The sequence below is a fragment of the Simochromis diagramma genome, unplaced genomic scaffold (assembly GCF_900408965.1).
Source record: "Simochromis diagramma unplaced genomic scaffold, fSimDia1.1 OVJJ01000798.1, whole genome shotgun sequence".
NCBI classification, from domain to species: domain Eukaryota; kingdom Metazoa; phylum Chordata; class Actinopteri; order Cichliformes; family Cichlidae; genus Simochromis; species Simochromis diagramma.
This window is the reverse complement of record NW_024386736.1, coordinates 537,929-559,128: the sequence shown is the minus strand read 5'-3', so window position 1 is coordinate 559,128 and position 21,200 is coordinate 537,929. Positions and strand designations below refer to the sequence as shown.

The 21,200-nt window shown below is 39.1% G+C and overlaps 1 protein-coding gene across 2 annotated transcripts in view; it reads right to left on the bottom strand.

The window, feature by feature from the left end:
• mad1l1 (mitotic arrest deficient 1 like 1) overlaps window positions 1-21,200 on the bottom strand; it is a 62,066-nt gene that overhangs the window by 28,711 nt on the left and 12,155 nt on the right. The window contains exons 10-16 of one of the 2 annotated variants that reach the window (XM_040045996.1): window positions 20,419-20,505; window positions 19,524-19,668; window positions 15,170-15,310; window positions 14,263-14,319; window positions 12,100-12,191; window positions 11,813-11,903; window positions 476-701 (exon numbers count right to left, since the gene is read on the bottom strand). In XM_040045996.1, the coding sequence (XP_039901930.1) occupies window positions 476-701; window positions 11,813-11,903; window positions 12,100-12,191; window positions 14,263-14,319; window positions 15,170-15,310; window positions 19,524-19,668; window positions 20,419-20,505 (839 nt within the window). The remainder of the gene's footprint in view (window positions 1-475; window positions 702-11,812; window positions 11,904-12,099; window positions 12,192-14,262; window positions 14,320-15,169; window positions 15,311-19,523; window positions 19,669-20,418; window positions 20,506-21,200) is intronic. The other variant, XM_040046064.1, reaches the window with a different exon arrangement.

The following is a 21,200-nucleotide window of genomic DNA, read 5'->3' as shown; positions in this document are numbered from 1 at the left end:
TGTTGTCTAAATATCCACTTCCCCTCTAATGTTAACTATAACATTATATAACAATATAATTAAAAAGAGAAAATCTAGTCATCGGATCAGAAAAGCTTCATCCATGGATCAAACCCTCCCTTGGCCCCTTATCCATTCATCTAACATCAGCTATCCGAAACCTGGATCTGCAATTTCACCTTAAAATATATAAACAAGGTCACCCAGTCCTCCTCCTACCACCTAAGGAATATTGTGAGGATATGAATAATACTGACTTCTCGTGACACCCATACTATCAGTCATGCTCTTATTTCCTCTCAGATTACTGTAATTGTCTTTTAACAGCCATCAATCATATTATTCCACTCTTAATGATGGTATACTGGCTGCCTTTGACTTCTAGACATTACCTATTACTTTTTAAGCCCTGTTTGCTGTTGAATGACATTATAGCTCACTCTTATTCTGATGTCACACTTCTGTGTCATCTTACCCAACACTTCCTTTGAAGGAGCCAAACTAAGGCTGAAGCTGGGGTTGTGCGTGTCATCCTGGGAATGCCCCACAGCACCTCCACTCTGCAAAGAGCGTACAAGATCCCTGAGCCGTGTCACTTCTTCCCGGAGAGCCTCCACTTCCTGCTGGCGCTCTTGTTTGGCAATGGCGGTGGGGTTCACTTTGAGGTGGAGAACACGGGTTTTGACTGGATCGTAGTCTCCCTGAGACACAGAGACATAGATCAAACAGCCATCAGTTATAGAGCAGAACATTTTTTATGCACCATCTCATCTTAGCATCCAGGGTGGCTCACATTCCTCACTCACAGCAGTGATCATCACGCTTCAGTTCACCTCGCTGTTGCCAACTCAACAACTCTGTCAGATTTAGTGACTTTTCATATTCTTTTACAGAGCGCTTTTCCCCTGAAAAATAAGAATGCCTTGTGACAAATGCAGCAGTGTAATGACCAAAGAGTGGAAAGTTGCATTCCCCTGCCTGAGTCTCTTCTCTGTTCGATGAGTGCCCTAGATGAGCAGACAGCAACACCCATGAAAAATCTGATTCCTTAAAAATGACTGCCTTTAAGGAACCCGGTGTACTTCCAGTCATGATCAGCTTTGTAGCTTTGATAAACGAAAACTGGCAGCAATAGCTCTATTAATGCCAAAGAGTTACCACACCAAATATTCATTTAATTTAGCTGAGCCACAATTTTTCTCTTCTTTCTCTTTTGAAGTGCCCTTCCTCACTGTCTCTCTCTTCCCTTCTGATTTTCTTTTCCTTCATCTTTCTTTCTCCCTTTCTTATCCCTCAGTCATGTCTGTCCCGTCTGTAACAACTGAAAATAAAATAAAATAAATAATAACAACAAAGGTCGATCAAATGGACCAATACGGCAAGGCCATGATGATCCATTTGGCAAAGTAAATCCATTGGGTATCCTTGTTGGTCTTCAGACAACAATTCTGACTGTTAAAGAACCAAATGGGACAGGCAACAACCAAAAAAAAAAAAAAAAAAAAAAAAAAAAAAAAAGAGAATACAAAATATAACCAGCAAGTTGCAAAAGAGGCCAAACAAAACAGAAGACGAAAAGTCAGAAATATTTAATGTACAATAATGATCCTACCGTACTTTTAAATACTGATCATTTGAAAACTACATTAATTAAAAGACTTGTACTCGGCTCTCATCTTGGGATGTCAGATCAGGTCATTACAGTTTTACACTCATTGTAATTATAATGTTCCACACATGTTCTAACACGCGAAAACACCCCAAAACATTATGAAGCCAAAAGTCTTTGAATGTCAAAGTCTTTCAAAGTCTTTGAACACTATACTGACACCATCATGTGATTTGAAAATGTCTTGTTATAAAAGGTTACTGCTAATGAACTTTTCTCAAGTTCCTGGCAAAAATGAGCCTTTCAGATGGGGTTGCTACTCAAGTAAGCACAATTTGTCCATGTATAATTAAGGTAGTGAGGCTGTGTTATGTTGCTTACCCTTGCCAAATACATGCATTTAATGCTTGAGTGAAACACACAAATCCTAACTGAACAAGTTAAAAACATTTTACTATACAATCCTGGTAATGTTCCTTTGGTGTGAGACCAACATATGCAAGAAAAACCCTGCAAACCTTTTATAACCAATTTCAGTTGCTATACATGGAGAGAAATGGTTACAACTGATCTCACATTACAGATTGGGAGAGGAGGTTAGCATAAAAAAAAAAAAAAATACTCGACAGTGTGATCGAAAGCTCTTGACGTTCACGTGAGCTTTCCCTATAAGGAAATAATGTTTTCAGTTATATCAAACAGACACATTAAAGAGAAAGTATTCTTTCCCAGTGTTTTCTTCTCACTCTGCAAGGTCTGGCTAAATAAAAGTCACTTAATGCCAATATAAGGAGAGACACACTCAAACATGAACGCTCACAACATGTACACACCCCTATCTGAGCTCTTGATTACGGGCTAAATTAGATTCTATATGCCTCCAAGCGACGGTTGCCAAATAAACTACAGAGTAAAAGACAGAAAAGAAGAAAGAGTATATGAGGAAGAGAAATGGTGAAGGACAAATAAAAGAACATGGTAAAAAACAAACGGTGTCCGGGTACCACTGCCTTCAGCGTCGAGAAAGACCAGAGTGGATGAAGCGTACAGAAAAGCTCATAAATAACTCTTTCATGTACTTTATAAGAAACGATTACATTTCTCGAACTGAGTAACAGTAGATGTGTGTACTTAACATCAAGTGTTTTTCCACAGCACACACACAGTCACAGCCAAACAAAGTGCCCTTTCATTTTCTTCAACTTCAGTCTTTTGAAGTTCTACATCTGTTTACAGAGAGTTTATTTAAAGCTGCATCTGTATGTGCCTTATGATAACCAGAGAGAGAAAATGGAAGGAAGAGACAGATATGTAGATTAGAGTTCGAAAAACGCAGTCAAAAGCTACATGCTGTCAAAAAGCAAAAAAAATCAATTAAAAATCTTCGTCTTTAAAAATTTAGGTCAAGCTAAATTAAATTAGAAAGATTTTGCTGTGGATTCATATTTCACTTTCAGGATGTCTGGACTGAGCTGAAGGGCATCGTTTTAATTTACTGCTCAACAGAATAAAAACAAACTAAACTAAACAAAAAACAAAAGCAAAGTTACTTCTCTTTGCCTTTCAAGCACATTGCTTTCAAAGCAAGCCAAATGGCATAATTATTTTTAATTGGGTTGACTCTCCTCCTATATTGAACTGAAAGTAAAAAAAAATGGAAAAGTCTTTAAAAAGGCATCCATTTGCTTGTCTGAATCTATTTGCCATTTTCACATTTCATAACAAAAGTAATACAGTGAATAAGTGTGATCCACTGATCTAAAAAACAAAACAAAACAAAAAAAAACACCTGAAAAAAAGGACAATCATCTCCAAAATGAGCAAATGTAATATTACACTTTATTCTGCATCCATGTCTGCATTCAGTAGGAAAAAAGGTGCACCATTTCATTAAAAATTATAAATACGTTTATTGCTGCAAGAACAGAAAACAGCCAAATTGCCTGAGTTTTTCAAAGTGAGCTTCTTAATATTACAGTTCTTCAGATTTTGTAAGTTGGTGTGTGTGTGTGTGTGTGTGTGTGTGTGTGTAGACGTATTTACATGCATATTATAGAGCCTGTTCTTCCACACATAATTTACAGTGCAGCAAGGTGGAATGCCATTCTAAGTGCTCGAGGCTACATATCTCTTATTCATAGAACAACAATAACAACACATCTAATACCAGAGTGCAGTCTGTTAAAAAAAAAAAAAAAAGAAAGAAAGAAAAAGAGCAAAAGGCAGGGAGAGAGGGAGCATCGGAGCAAGATCAAATGTATGAGGAAGAAAGAATGAATAAGAGAACAAGACAAGAATACGAGTTTTGGGGGGAGGTTGAAGTCCAAAGAACAGTCTCTGTTCTTTAACAGATGCAGAACAAATTGCGCTGAAACATCCACTTATATACACTCAACACAGCACCAACCACAGGGGACACATGAGTCACTGATGGAACAGGTGACACATTAATGATGAGTGTGCATGAATCTGAGAGTGGAGGGTACCATCAACCTTAAACCACACGAACCGATAAAGTGAGGTTGGATGGAAAGACAGCAGAGATGCTGGCGAGGCGGGCTTCTTCCACTGAGTGACATTATCAGAAAACAGATTGAAGCTGCTGTCTAGATATTGGCAGGCTAAAGGCTCTGTCCTTTAAAAAAATCTGTCCAGAAGATCAGATGCATTTTAAGGACCAGATCAAATTGAACTGTGATGTACACTCACCCCATCTGCCAAGAGTGGAACAAGACTTTATTTGAAATAATTTTAACATTTTTTGAACAAAAAGGGAACAGTTTTCACTTATCCATTTCTATTCTTTTTACTTTTATTTTAGTGTGATTTTAGTGAGAGGAAAATATTAATACTCATTACCCACCATTCACACCTAGAAGCTGCCTGGTACCATCCACTCTCACACCTGCTTGCCAATGGACAAGCACCAGTACACACGACTACTACCCACCCAGGATAGTTTGGAGATTTGACACAAGAATTGGTAACTTGTGTGTCCCATGTTTGCCTCTTTAATTCTTCAGTGACCACTGTTGGGACAATCACTATTAAAAGATGCAAGTCACTTTGTCTGATAGCTGACATCTCAAAATTCCATCCATCCATCCCTCCCTCCCTGCCTCCTGGGGGCAGGAGTCTAAGCAGAGATCTCTAACCACTTCCAAGAAGCTCTCAAGAGATCCCTTTAGTGTGTGTGTGTGCCCAGTGACCTCCTCCCAGTGGGAGATGCCCTGAACATCTCCTGGTCATATGTCGAAACTACCTCAACCAGCCTCTTTCACGGTGCGAGTAATGACTCAAGTCAGACACGTCAGCATTCTCATTTTTCCAGTCACTACCAAGAGCTTGTGACCATAGATGAGGGTAGGAAAGTAGACTGAACGGTCAACCAACAGCTTACTGGCCCATGTGGCTCATTCAGTCACATGGGCCACCACAAACTGAATTTCATTAACACTGCACTGACCTATGCCTAACGTGTGGACAGCTTTGGTTTTAAGTAAAACAAAGTGCACAAGCACGTAACTTGAGAATAAACAAAATAGGCTTGCTGCTTCTATGGAACAACTGTGTGATGTCAACTGCCAAACAAACACAGCAAGCAGAAACCCTAGTGTGGCCTCCTGTGGCACAGGCAGGCTATGATAAACTCAGAGCAGTTGCTGAATAGGTACTATATCCCTGTCTCAAAGGCAATGAGGGAACTAGGGCTGTATCTTTGTGGAGGTTCCACTCCAATGGTTATTCCTGAATGGGTGAAATTTGTGGATGACGAGCTATCTGCAGCACAGATGTCCTGATAGTGACTTGAAATTGGCTCCCTGTTGTTAAGCAGACATGAAGTGGAGCCTGAAAGCTCAAGACAGAGTTAGGAGAAGTAAAGTCACAGTCTCCGCTAAGAATGTTTTGACTGGTAATGGGCTTACCAGTGTAAGGCTTGGACAATCTGGTATTCTTTGATAAAATCCTAAGTTACGGTTAGACACATGAAAAGAACAAACAGCAGATTCTACGTCGTTCTGAAGAGCCAGGAAGCTGCAGATCAAGGGCTCCAAGAACCACAGGTGTCCATGAGGTAACCACCGACAGTGTAGAATATGAAAGTAAATACTGTGACATCACCCATTGCTTTTTAAAGTCCTGTTCTGAAGCCCCAAGATGAGCGTTTAGACCGTCCCATCTTGGTTGCAAAATAGCACAGGTTTAAGGCATGTCCTCTCTCCCCATCAGGGCCCTACATCCATATTTTATACTGATTCAGATTCCTTGGTTTCTGTGTCATAATATATTAAGTGTGTATCATTGAGAGCACCCTCACATCTATATCTTCAGCTGGATTTGAGCAGGTCTAAAAAAACAAAAAACAAAAAACAAAAAAAACCCACCAGGTCTGTGCACAGGCCCACAGCAGTTTTCTATGTAATATTAATATAGGAATGACTGTCAGGCAATGCCATAGGGACCCAGGCCTTAGGGATTCATGGATGAGCAAGAGGAGATGAGGGCCTTGCCTACAAAGCATGAAGGTCTGCAGAGCAGTACCACGTCACATGGAACACCAAGTTTTACGGGCTCCTCCTTAGTATCAAACCTCCCACATGTAGACAGATCAGTAGAAATGATGCTGTCAGGAATAACTAGAATGCACAATGTCATCTTCTCTTCTGCCACATGCATAAACCAAGTCTTTGCATGACCACTCTTGTGTCTTGCAGCTCTTATTTATTTTGTTACTTAAAAAAACTGAACTGAACTGATGGCTTTTCTTGAATTTCTTGATCAAATCTGTTTAAGTTATTGATAACAGGAAATGGCTATAATTCATTTATGTAGCACTTTTCTCATCTTAGTGACCACTCAAAGCACTTTAGACTATAAGAACACACTTAACCATACATTCTAACAGTCTTTTATCCTAAATACTATTTATATCACATCAATGTCCAGTAAAGAATCACAATCTCAACAATGTCTTTGGACTATGGGAAGAAGCTGAAGCAGTTGGATGAAACCCATCTGGGCTTAGGGAAAACAGGGAAATGCAACAGAGAACGGATCCAAGCTGAGGTTTGAACCCAGAAACAACTTTTTATGAGATGAAAGTGTAGGCAAGACTGATGTTATATGTGGGAATAATCTGGTGCCAGAACCTTTTTTTTTTTTGCACCAGGTTATTGGTGCTTATATCATCAATGTGACCTTTAGTAGGGTTTGTAACAGCAAAGCTTAAACTGTTTTAGTAAATTCACGAAGAATATCAAGAAAATTAGTTGTGAAAGTCTTACAAATGGGCCAAAGGCATTTCTAAATAGATTTCCTGTCCATCTGTCAAAACATCACTGTAAGACCCTATATTCAGTTTAAATTAATAAATAAAAAGACATTGTTAATGAAGCACCTCAATAAACCAACCCCCCCCCCCCCCACACACACACACACCAAAGAACAAAACAAAAAAAAAATCAAAACAACACAATACAACTAAACATCATGTTTCTGTGGCTGTGTATTGTACAACTACACTCGCAGATGTAAGCATGTGCACAACAGAGAGACTATGTTGATGCAACCTCATGCAATAGCAACAATTATTTCTGTTTAGACACTAGCATGAGAGCAAAGCATAAAGTACAACCCTTCAAATCTACCATTACGACTGCCATGATCTGTGATGTATCAATTAAAAAAAAAGAAGAGAAAAAAAGAAAAAGAGAGAGATGAACAAATATTAGCAGACAAACAAGTGAGGGAAACTAAGGAACAGATTCATATTACAGACCACAGATCTTTTTGTTGTTGTCATTAACTAAATTAAAATTACACGGTAATAAACATCATTTTTCCCCATTAAGAATAAAGACCTGAAACCACAAAAGGGCCAACTCGAGATGAGACAGAACACACCGGGTGAAACAGTCCTTCATGGACACTAAAAGCTTCTCTGGAAAAACATTAATGTTAAAAATAAAACTGCACTGAACACTGAAGGTTCTTGGAGATGGTTTTGTTAGAACATTTCAGAGCTACTACTGTTACTAAAATAAGGCTTAAGAAAGTCAATGAAATAATAACCAGCACATTCTTTTTAAATCTATACTGAAATATAAAATAGTAAACAAGTTTATGTTTTGCCCCTCTCCATTTCCAAATCAGGTGGTTATCTAAAAATCATACAGCCTCTACAGTCACTGTTATGAACGATCCAGCATGTTTGGGGGAAAAACTGGTGCACATAACGTAATCAGTTTATATTTTTGCCGTCATTAATAATGAATGCAGTTCAAAAATAAAGAGATGAAAGCATAGCAGTTCTTATTCTCCCAGTGTGTTCTCTTAAAGGTGGCTCTTTTATCAGTGAGAAAAATCATTAGTTAGCAAGACCAGCAACCACAGAAGGCTGACGTCAGCCAAATTACACAAGAACTGACCTGAATGCAGAAAAGTACTGTCAGGTTTTGATAAAGCAAATTAATAGCAAATTAATCACTGCACCCATTTCCCATTTTTCCAAGCAAAATATGAAAAGAATTAGCGGTACCTGAAAACCGTCACACAGCACTGTACTTAAGCAACCTCCGCCAAAGCACAATACTTGCAAAATATGCACAAAAACAAACAAAAAAACAAACTGCTTTTGCTAAAAGGTATAAACAACACATTTTACTTTAAGTCAAAATGCATGTCAAGTACAACCAGGCTGTGATTGCACACCAGGAAGAGATATTAGCACCTGGGGATGTGTGATCCAAATGTAAACAAATGACTCAACTAACCATCGCTGAAGCATTTGCTAGTTGCACTCCATATGACAGAAACAGCAAACAGTGGGTGGAGGTTACTAATGCATTTTACATTGTTTAGTCAATGATATGATGACAGTCCAAACTGTGGAAAAGAAGGGCTTTAAACAACTAATTAAAAAGCTCATCCCAAAATGCAACATCCCAGCTAGCAATTATTTTCTAATTTAAAGTTAATTCTGTAACAATATGGTGCAGCTCCCAAAAAGTTACAAGGTTAAGCCGTGTTATGCAGTTCTGTTACACTTTTACTTCGTTTTCAGAGAAAACATTACCTTGGCTACTTCTGTGCCTACATTTGACTGATGCTGTGTCACTGGATACAATACTGTGTCACTGCTATTGTACAATAATGCTGCTGCTCCTGGCACCTCGTGACAATAGATTCACACTTTGAAGTATGTAGTCTGTCATCAGTGACAGCAGCTCATTGGAAAAGAAGGATGGAAAATACCCTTCATTTTGTTTGCACTAATAAATGCTGCTGCCTGCAAGCTGCAATCACTGATAAAATGTTGCTCGGGACTTTTAGCTATATTGTCATAGATATCATTATTGCAAATATTCTTGAAATATTATGGTTTAATTCAGAAGCTATAACATCCACCCTCATTGCCAAGTATGTATGTGTCCCTACAGAACACAAGGTGCTCGAGTTTGTTGAAAATGTGCCAAAAAATAAATAAATAAATACAATGTGATATCAGCGATTTTTCCTTTTTTCAGACACACAAAACAAACAGATTTCCGTAACATTTGTTCTCTGTTGTTTAAACAATTATGTAAGTTCTGCCTGACTCTGCTCTCTGCCACCAAAGATGCTGCAGAGTGCCCTCTGGTGGACAAACTATGCAGCATCAAGTCTGTGTAGCTTCTCAGTCATTCAGGTCATGGTAATCGTAGTAGGGGGAAGAAAAAAAAAAAAATATCGACTGGACTTCTTTAAGTTTCTATGCAACATCAACACTCCCGACATTCGCTGAAAAGTGTTTCTCCTATCTCGTTAACTGTTTGAATTTTCATTTATCGACCATTATAAATACCAGCATCAGCAAATGGCTAATCTTGGCCGTTATACTGAAAAAGTTATTAAAACCTAAATGATATGGAATGTACTACAGTCCTTGCAAAAACTGGATTTTGAGGGCCAATTACAGCTGTGCCATTGGGTTATGATCCTGAAAATTGATGTTAACAAGTAAACAACAAGTAACTGATCAATCAAAAGTTTTTTAGCTTGTGTTCTCATAAATGCATGAAATCAATATGTTTTTATTATAAAAATCTGTCCCACTTTATATTGCTGTTGAGCATTTAACCAGTACTTGTGCAAGTACATGCACACCCTTCTGTACTTTTCTTTAAGTCCATCAATCAGCATGTCTAAAGAGAGAAACCAGAAGTGTTTTTAAGTGTTACACTTTAACTTTAGGTTTAATGAAAATGGGCTGGAAGTATGTGTCATTTAAAGTCTCTGCTGTGTCCAGAGAGGACAGAGTTTGATTCTATTTGCCTGTGTAATTGGCAACTGCAAACAATAAGCCTACTTTGTGATAAATTGACATCTATCGATATCAGCATTGATACTGACCAATATTTATCAACTCTCATCGATGCTTCTGTATTTTTGGTGTAATATAAAGCTTTAACTGGATGCAACACTCCATCACGCTCCCTGATGTTTGAATGCAAGTCTTCCAGTTTGTGTAAGTCCTCTGTCGCTAGGGCCTCTTGTCTGATCTGTGTGCAGCTTGGAGTGTTTGCCTAGCAACACTGACTTCACAGTCAAAAACACCCTCTAGTCTGAGCCCAACTGCCAACCACACAACACTGTGTCAAACACCTGATTTTCTTTCCCATTTATTTACCTCTAGAAGAACATTTTTTTTTGTTTTTTTTCCTCTCCAGTTTGCATCATGTTTCTAAATTTAATAAGTAACTATATTAAATGACTCTGATCTCAATCCTGACTGAAATAACCCAGTATCATTTAATCTTGATTATCAAAATAAAGAAAAAAATACATGTTTAAAAAAATAAATACATAAATATGGTAGAGAGACCCTACAATAATACACAGAAAACCCCAACATTCAAACAACCTCCTATGAGCAAGCACTTGGTGACAGTGAGAAGGATGGTGACTATAATAACTCCGTCGATAGCACTTCTAAAACCAGAATCTCTTTGTATGGCGTTTTTAGAAGGATTATATCTGCTCATACACTGTCATGTGATTCCTAGTTTAAAAAGTTGTTGCTTTGTTTTTAACTAACTGTAAGATATAAAATTACATTCATTCACTTCTACTGATCTACTCAGAGTTAATTTTAGGTGTTCAATGATCACTACGCTGGTTTCAAGATTTTAAAGGTACAACCACTAGTTTTATAGCTAAATTGCTCAAAAGCAATCTCACTGCACTGGTCATCCAAGCGATCGACACCTGTGTATTTCAGTACGATTTAAATATAAAGGCACTAATAATGGGACTGGCTACGAAAATCAATGCAATGTCAGTTTATTTGAGCAATCAATTCTGTTAACTCATCCTTATTCAGCTATTCACTTCTTCTTTCAAATAGTTCTCCATTCAGTCACTCATCTCCTCAGTCAGTCTGATGTAGAGGTCTCTTGGTGTGCATTAGACCATGAAAGAGTCATAAAAATTAGCTCCTAAGAACTGACCTGATCCATTGACTGTGTAACCTTGAAACCCACACACACACACACACACACACACACACGTCAATTGCCTTAAAGGTGGTGGTCATGCTTGAAAAAACATGGATTTCATTCAACCCACTGCTAAATGGAACCAACACGCTTGCCCACACACGTTTCATTAAAGTGCCCTGTTGGCTTAGTTTGGCACAGTATGAGTCAGGGGAGTTAGAGAAGCTGACTGAGATGAAACGCACGCACGCACACAAACACACACACACACACACACACCATTTTTAAAGAAAAAACAGGAAAAGAGAGTTAAATAACTTTGGAAGATGAAAGCAGCTGGATTAGATGCACACAGTCAAATGTGTGTGTGTGTGTCTGTGTTTATGTTTCACAAATGTTGTCTACCAATTTAATTTTAGCCAGTGTCATTCGCAGCTAACACTAGGGAGGTCCACGAAATGCTCTGTGTATTGTAATCCTTTCCACCAACAAAGGAAGGATTTCAAATCAGCCACAGGTTGTGCGATTTTTCCATTGGATGCTGCTCAAGTCACACCTGGGTCCAATTATGTTTGAAAAACTGTCAGATATGTGAAACGTTTGTGTGAATCAATCTGTAGTGTCATGCGGGCTCGTCTGCTGCCCTTGGGGTTATTAAATTGGTTCCTTTTTGCCAGACGAGTAAATCCATCACAGAAAACAGTTGGAGGGAACTTTAAGCGCCTACCTGTAGGTTGTGTCTCTCCAGTCTCATCTCCAGAATGTTATTCTGCTCCTCCAAACGTTGCCGCTCTCTCTCTAAATCTTCAATTTTCTGTCTGAGAAAAAAAATGCATGCACATACACCGTTTAATAACGCCTAACATGCAAAGATGTGACCATGTATGTCACAGAGTGAACAGGTTAATCTTAGGCGTATAGCTCTGCTCAGGCATGCATGTGAGGCATTAGTGATTTAATCCTTTATATGTATAGTCATGAATTTTTCATTGCAACAAGTTGAGGTCAACACACCTGAGAATGGTGACCTCTTCTTTGGTCAGTAAAGAGTTGCTGTCAGTAGCAGAGGCCTGCTGCTTCTTTAAAGACTCCAGCTCCAGCTCCGCCTGGGACACAAAGAAAATGATCCTGGTGTACTATCATCAGACCACCTTTGGCCATGTGCCTGGCAGAAACCTTCTGCCTGCAGATAAATCCTGAAGACTGTATTATAGTGGGCTGCTATCTTTTTGACACAGACATCAAGACAAACAGATATATCCCTTTACACACCATTAGCCCACTAACTTATTTTCTGTTTCACAACGTCCTGATCTTTTTACCTCTTACTCGTTTCTATTCCATCTGTCTCATAGTTGTTTTTTTTTCCCTCTGATCTTTCTCTCGTCTGTAAAATTATCCCTCATTTCCATTTGCACACCAATTTTCCTCCTTCTCTGACAGCATCTGCCCGTCTCTCGGTGCATCCCCACTCCCAGTCTTCCCAAGACAGATAAGTAATTACTGCTATACCAGACAGGTAGATTTCACGCGTCAATACTCATTGCTATGGCTATGTTGATGTCACCTCGGCAACAAGGAGCCAAGAAAAGAAGGAAGATCATAGAATGAGTAAAGAGTCGTAGGGTGCGTTTCAAGGTTTCAGGTCACACCTGCCAACTCGCTACGTTATCCGGGACTATATTTAAAAGCAGAATACTTCTGTCTGTAAGAGTTTTCTGTCATTTCTAAAATCTTCAATTGAGAAAAATGTACATGCCAAGATTGACAGATAAACCTGTTAAATGTACTGACACACTCAGGACTGAAAAAAGAACATGTGCTAAAGTTTACATCTGTTTTCATTTTTTTTACACTGTCATTAAAAGATTACTATGTATAGATAGATGCATAGATTCTTTTGCATCCATATTTCATTTTCTTCTTATATTTAGCTGGTTGGGTGGTTATATTCATCAATTTTCTACCACTTACATGAATCTGGGCTGTTTGAACCAGAGTCTAAACAAAGATAACAGGATTTCTCTCTCTCCCCAGCCATCTCCTCCAGCTCTTCCAGGGGCACAGTGAGGCAAGCCAGACATAAGACATTATCTCTCCAGGGTGCCCCTGGGTGTCCTCCTGGTAGGACATGCCTGAAACACCTCACCTAAGAAGTATCCAGGAGGAGTCTTAGTCAGGATGTATAGACAGACTATTGTGAGCCTCTGCTGAATGACTGAGCCCCTGCCCTCATCTTTAAGTGGGATCCCAGAAAACCTTTGGATGAAGCTCATTTCCACTTGTACAGTGGCTTGCAAAAGTATTCGGCCCCCTTGAACTTTTCACACACTCCACTTTGCAGTTATTTATTTGTAAAAAATGTTTGGAATCATGTATGATTTTCGTTCCACTTCTCACGTGTGCACCACTTTGTATTGGTCTTTCACGTGGAATTCCAATAAAATTGATTCATGTTTGTGGCTGTAATGTGACAAATTGTGGAAAAGTTCAAGGGGGCCGAATACTTTTGCAAGCCACTGTATCTGAGATTTTATTCTTTCAGTCACTGCCCAAAACTTGGGGTATTCAGTGACGGCAGAAAGGTAAATCAACCAGTAAATCGATGGCTACACACTGACGCTCAGCTGTCTCTTCACTGCAACAGACTGGAACAGAGTCACAAAGTCCTTTAATTAATTAAATGGAGTTATATATGCATGTTGTGTAGGTAACTTCAACAGATTGTACATAAAGATGCATGATTCCCACCTCCTGCTACTGAAGTCTGCCTTCCCTCTTGTTCTAATTATATCAATTATTAACCTGGAGCCTCCAGGACAGTGGGCACATGATACTGGTGGCCACCCAAAGGTGCACACACATGCTACTTTCCTTTAATTTCACATAGTCTACATGGCACAATCATAGATGCTGGTTATGCTCTTATCATCTTTTTGTAACTGCTATATGTGAAATTAGCTAGCTACATCTCAAACGCTTTTTGCAAAAACAGACTGATTGTGCTCTTGGATCCATGTCTCCAAACTGGTTGATACTGCTTATACTTTGGCTGCTAATTACTTGACTGGTGAAAAATGCCAGTGCCTTTTATAGAAACGGCATGTTGCAACAACAACAACAAAAACAAAAAAAAAAAAACCACCCCAAAAAAAACGGGATTGCAGGTGCACTTACTGTTTGTAGCTGCAGTTTTAGTGTCCCTGTCTCCTCCTGCGCTTTGGTCAGCTGAGCCTGAATTAACAGGACAAAAGAAATGTAATGTAGAAGCAAAAAGAAAAATGACCCTAGCCTACTGATATGCAGTAATGGCCCTCCAAAAAGCAAAGGAAAGAAGCCAGTTAGTACTTCAAAATAACATCCCTGTTGAGAAATGAGTTGCTATCAACCAAAATATTAGGTCTTTCATGGGTTATGATTTTGTATTGTAGTGTCCTAAGGCAGTGTGTTGTGGAAGCTTTTGTGTTTGTTCCATTTTCTTACAGATCAAGCTGCATTTTATTAACCTTCATGTTAGATTAGCCAAGCTGTGACACTACGAGTGCAGGGGGTGCTAGGTTAGTGCTGATTCCCGTTTCAGCACAGCAACTGCCAAATTCACAGTGATTGTTGGCTGATTATTAAAATAAAAGGTTTGTAGAGAAATTCAAGGTATTTCGCCCATCTCTTTCAAAAGTGAGTCACAGTGTAAACAGCATAATGCAGTAACTTTAAAAGGGCAAAACTGGAGAGAATCAAACTGGGGTTCTGCACTTAAACATGGCAATTCTGTCAAACTGAGGGAATTAAAAGAAAAGGGTGAAAATCTCTGCAACGTAAGTCCAGTATTATCCATTTTCACTGTAGATGTGTTTCAGTCTGTCCGCTAAACAAGAGTATTGAGGATGTAAACAACAAGCAGCTGAAGCTAAGCAGCATGCAATTACTGTGCCCTCAGCTACGAGCCATGTGTCAAACAGCTACATGCATAATAATCTGGTCGGCAGCTTAGTGGAAGTCAGTACTTTCAAATTCAACTTTGAAAAACAAAACAAAGAGCAGAAGACAAAAAAAAAAGTATATTTATGCACGCCTGCAGACACACCTCCATCTCTGCATTATGGCTCTGTGTCTTCTGCAGTATCTCCTCGGCCTCCCTGAGGCGTTTGCTCAGTTGAGGAGAGTACTCAGTAGGCGCAAGCTCGCTGTCATAGGACTCTAATATGGCACGCATTCCATCCCGCTCCTGCAACACAAAACGTTACACATTAACAACACTATAACACGGTAAATCTGCTGATTAATAAACAAATTTCACCGTATCCAATAAAGTAAAAGAAAAAGTTGTGGGAATTTTAACATTTTGTGGCATCACATAGTAAATGTCTATCTGTATCTGCATGAAAAAACAAAATAAGAAAGCATCTTTCTTACTTTTTTCTCTAATTGTTACTGTTTCTTTTTGTTTGCTGTGTTCAGGTGACCATCAAACGCATGTATAAGTCAGTAACACAGTATGAGGCAGCTACAGCTTTCTTATCCAAGCTGTGATAAGAGAAGCTTAGGGTTGTGCCCATGCTCATCTGTATTTCTAAAACTGAAAGAATCAAATCAAAGAAAAATGCCTTTGTAGACAAAGAATACAAGAATAAATAAAGAGCATGTGTTGCCTTTCTTATGCTTCCTCATCATCTCATCTTTAATGTGCTGAATAGTAAAAGTTTTGTCCTCTGTACAAATGGAGTCAGAGGCATACCTGCTTCTCTTCAACAGGAAAAATATTTCTTTTAAAGCGTCAACAGGACTGACATACAGTTTCCAAATAGCTATCAAAGTTGTCGGTCTGTGTGCTTCATGTCTGAGTGGTTCATTTTATATTTCACATGCTGTCACAGGAATCTCATGGAGTCCCAAAAAAAAAAAAAAATCCATATAAAAAGAGATTTTTACATTTACTGTTCATATAAGAAATTGAAGTCATAAGCAAAGAGAAAATAAACTGCAATGGCCTGTTGTGGTGTGTGAATGGAACCTAATGAATGCACGATCATTGTATAGAGGATCAAAAAGGCAATAATAATAGGATTAGATATAAATGAAATCACTCAAAAACAGGTATTAAATGTTCAGAATTATAACGGTATAATATATAGATACAATAATATAATATAAATTGTAAAAGACTATTGACTGTCCCATATTTTAGAGAAGAAAAAAGGTTAACGTTGTTAATTTATAGTAATTTAATACACAAGCTAATCTAAATAACACTTCATAATAATTGGTAATCATCGTCTACATTTTTGTGAGACCTGTAACCACTCCAGTCAAGAATACTTGTGAGAGAAAGGAAGAGCACAACGCTCTGAGGTCAGCTGTCAGTTCACTTTGCTATCTTAGAAGTGAACTGTCAGTCAGCACTGTTCATATGATGCAACTCCTCCCCTCCTGACTCTGTCAGTGTACACTGTGCACTATAAACAAAGCAGGTGGCATTTTATGATAATCAAGTTAAGAGCCAAACATTACGTAGCAAAATTTCTGTGAGAAGTCACTAATGGCTGACTCTGTGAATCAGGAGGTGCAAATACATGAAATCTGTTCTAGAGTGGCCACTGACACTGCAGCAGAAATTACATATTAAAAGGCAGAGACAGAATCCTGAACTCTGTGACCTTTGTGTGGGCCACTTCATACCAGGAACATCCCATAAGACCAGCCATTATGGAGATGCTTTGACCCAGTCAGACTGACTTTACACTTGTGTAATACATTTCATCACTTGAAAGCTGCTAATGTAACACGGCAATAAATGTCATAAGTTTTAAAGTACACTGTGTAATGTAATCAAACTGTTTACCAGAAGGAAAGTGTGATTTTTTTTAGCCGAAGATTAGCTGGCATAATGCTAGCTTATAACCAGCTGTTGATTAGCTGACTTGTTGTCAGCTGTCCAGAGACAAGAGGGTCGCATGTCAAATCTGCTGACAATGAGCACTGTGACAATATCGAGAATAAATGAGTGTTTATGGATGTGACTGACTCCAGTCCAGTTGAGAAGAAAAGGAAGAGAATGAGGTGGAAGAAAAACGTTTCTCAACTTCCAGACGGCGGCTGAAGCAACTACAAATAAGAGTGAAGGATACCGTTGATTGGCATATGACCTGCTACGTAACACATTAGAGGGTCACCTAGGGAACCAGCTTCAAAGCGACGTGCGTGTGGACGCATCTTAACCCTCGCCTGTGACCATAACCCTAACCCCAAATTTTGCCCAAATCCCAACAGTGGGCAGCAATAATAATCCTTGTACAATAGCATACTGGTTACTACCTGCAAACAAACCATGGCAAAACTAACCAGTCAGATCAAAATCAAGATAGTCTGCTAAGAAATGAGTCCGTCAAATGCATTACAGCAGTTTAGTTTGCTAAGCATCGACACACAACCATTGACTTCAGACATCCTACAAGATTCTCTTTAGAGGAGAAAAGAAGATAAATAGGAAGACAGAATGAACAGAAGTAAATACAAAAAAGGCACACATGAGTACGTTTAGAGGTCAGTGTGCATGTGTTCACTCCCAGTACTAACCAGCAGGCCCTTTGGCTGTTTACTCTCCATTAATGTGCCAAGAAATTCACTCAATCTTAATCAAAAATCTGTCACCTCTTCTCTGATAAAAACTCTCAATTTAACACACAAACAAACAGAGAATGGGTGGACAGAATGATAAAACTATCATTACTGTTTTCATCATCTTTTTTTTTTTTTTTGAAATTGCTTTTGTGTCAACCGTTTTATCCAGTGCGTGAAGCTCTGGCCATGCCTCTAATGGGTCACGGAGTCTGTCCCACAAAAGTATGTGAAGGTAAAAGAAGTAACCAGACCAATGGTGGCTTAAAGGAGATGCCGCCTTGTGGCAAAGACAAAATGTTGCATTTCATAGTAAAGAGTAGAAGAACCTCAAGGGTTTGTGCTACTCTTGTTAATTAGTTAATTAACTAGTTCTCTTCTCCAAATAATTCTTCAAAGGTCAAACATTTACTTGATGAACTGGTTAGCTGATCAATATACAAACTACTGACGACAATCAAAACCAAATAACAATTTAGTTATTTTGTCAGTCACTTTGTTGGTTCCACGTACACAAATAGGAGGACCTGCTGCTTCTCTTGAGTTTTATTTCTTAGTTGGGCTGGGTGACATTTCAAATCCATCTAAGACACCTGGACGAAAGTTCAAAAATGGATAAACATGATCTGATTAATCTTTTTTTTTTTCCCTTTATAAAAACTTAAAAACAACTGCTCAGATATTCTTCATATTCCTCAGATAGCTTGTATTCTTCCCTGAATCCACACTCAATGAGCTATTATTTTTCATTTTAAAAGTATTGAATACATAAATGAAAAACCATTCACATTGTTTTTGCAATGCAGACTTCAGGCTATATGACGCATACCCTAATTTTAGGTGAGCAAAAAGATCCTTTCAATTTTCAGTAAAGTTCAAAAACTAAAAACCACAACACATTTGAGTAAAAAAGGCATTTTCAGTTGTTTGTCATTAAAGTGTATAAAATGCCTTAAACCTTAAAATTAAGCTTAAAAAAAGGAGAAAGAAGGAAACTGAATAACATCAGTGGTTGCTGGCTACATTACAAGCCATAAAAATAAGCTGTATTGGCTAATTCGCTACCATACTTAATCCATTATCACAGCTCAGTTTTCCTAAAATTATTTTTAAAAAAACATAAAGAAAAAATTATGAATAAAAATAAACTTGGGCAGTTGGAGATATGGTTGGAGTCACGGTCATTAATATACTTCACTACAATCATTAAGGTAATTCGAGTGTTCGGCATATTTGCATTGTTGGAAACAAATTGTTCTGCGACTGCGCCTGAATAAATAAACAGCTCAAACAGTTCACGTTTAAAAGCTCAGAACTTAACACCAACTATAATGGATTTTTTTTTTCTAAATAGGCTGTGACTGGCTGGGAAATAAAAATTACTTATTTCACTTTTGTGAAAACTTGATGCAAAAAAATTCTTTCAGCGAGCTATAATGTTAGCATCCTTTTAAACCTGCCTAGTTATGGTGGTGCTGTGTGCATGTGTGTGATTTGTGTGGTGAGAGACTGAGCATGATAACGTCGGGAATTACACACATCAAGAAATCAATATTACAGGGAGGTCTTCTCAAGAACTGCAGAGCAAGGGGGGGAGCAAGACAGACAGATGGAGGAGTCATGTGACACCCGGTGGCCAATTAGCAGGACAGAGGCGTAAAGGCGAGATTAAGAATTCAATGCTGGCCTTGCAAGTCTACCTGGCTACTGTGTTCACTGAGTGTTTAGAGTCAAATTACCGCATTGGGTGATGTTTGAAAGGTCATGTTTGACGGCATGAATACTTCTCTGTGTTTGAGAGTGCGTGGCTGATCGCCAGGTACCTTGGTTAACAGCAGCACCCGCTTCTGCAGTCGACGGACAAGAGCGTCCTGTGCCTCTCTCTTCTTTTGCTCCTCCAGAGTCTTGCTGTGCTGCTGGGTCAGCTCTGCACGAAGCTCAGACTGTGAACGCTCCACACTCCTCACACTGACAGAGCAGAATAAATGAATTGGTGGGAAGCAATTTTTATGTGTGCGCGTGCATACGTATGTGTGTGTTTGTTAATAACAGGGGAGAGAAAGAAGGAAAGAGGTTGATTAATGCAGAACAGTCTGACAATTTGAGAAAGGCAATTTATAGTCAATTTATAATAAGACTCACAGACGACTTACCTGACTGACACCAAAAAATCCCAGACAAGGGTCCAGAAATTATTTTCAGCAGAGATTTGTGCCGGGTCTGATCAATAGGACAATAATTACGCCGAAGGGCAATAATTACACCGCAAGCTCCCATCACCATCCCCTCCCACACCCACGACTCTCCCATTCTGCTGTTTCTAATACTTCATAATGAGCCCAATACGCTCAGCGGAAGAGGAATGCTTGTTAGCTAATGAAAGCTTTCTTAGCTGGACTGAGTTGCAGCACGAATATACCAGAGCACGCGTGTGCGGCCCTCCCTATAGACATCACCTCTGTCTAAACAGGACAAGTTTAATTAGTGAATTCCTTCTCTCGCACACGTACACACACTCACACACCAGTGGTTACTGTCAGGAGTGCTATCAGAATCAGGACCAGTTTAATTAACTTTGTGACAATTAAGGACTTCTCAGAGATATGCTCTAATAGATACATGAGGGGAAGAGAGGCATGCAAGCAGACAGAATGAGAGAAATAGGTCTGAAGAGAGAGAAAGGGATTTTGTGTGCGAGCGAGTGCGTGTGTGTATTACCGGCTGTTGAGTGTGTAGTTCTGCTCTTTCAGAGCAATTTCTCTCTGCTGGATCTGAATCACCTCCCTGGACAGATCCTCGGGTTTCCTACAGACAACACACAGCACAGAACAGTTAGCATACAGATGTGTACACACACTTACTCCCGCAATGAAAAATTGATACGACTGAGAAAGCAGAAAGGGCAGAATAGATGAACACGACGGCATTTCTTTTGTTTGCCGGTCAGTAGGGAGCTCAGAAATAAAATGACACGAGGAGCAGGGGGGGAGATGAGAGGAGGACAGTGGGGTAAATACTGGTCACTGCTCTACAAAACAAACTCACTCGGTGGAAGAGACTGACGGGTTACAAAACAGACGGTGAAAAGGCAGCAATGCATGCGCCACATATGTGTTTAAAAGCCAACATCTCGCCTCTTGTGAAATGGGCTTAAGATTGGGCAATTTAGCTCCACAGCACTTTTAGTGCAAAACTAGAGACTTTCAGAGGATGTAGCTTACTCTTCAGAGCAACTGAAGATTACCAGGTTAAGCAATTCAACCAACAAACCTGGAAATATCAACAGATGGAGGCTAGTTGCTTTTCCTCGATGAAATCAATCTGCTTTACATGTTTCACATACTAGCACCAAGAGACCTGACCTGGGTTTGTGTGCCATGATTAGGCAATCTACTGACAAATTAGGGATATGAACAGAAAAGGCTGAGCAGGCAGATTAAGGGTGTACTCACACAATGGCTTTGTACCATGCCCAAGCTTGACTGTCCGCCCTCTCCCCT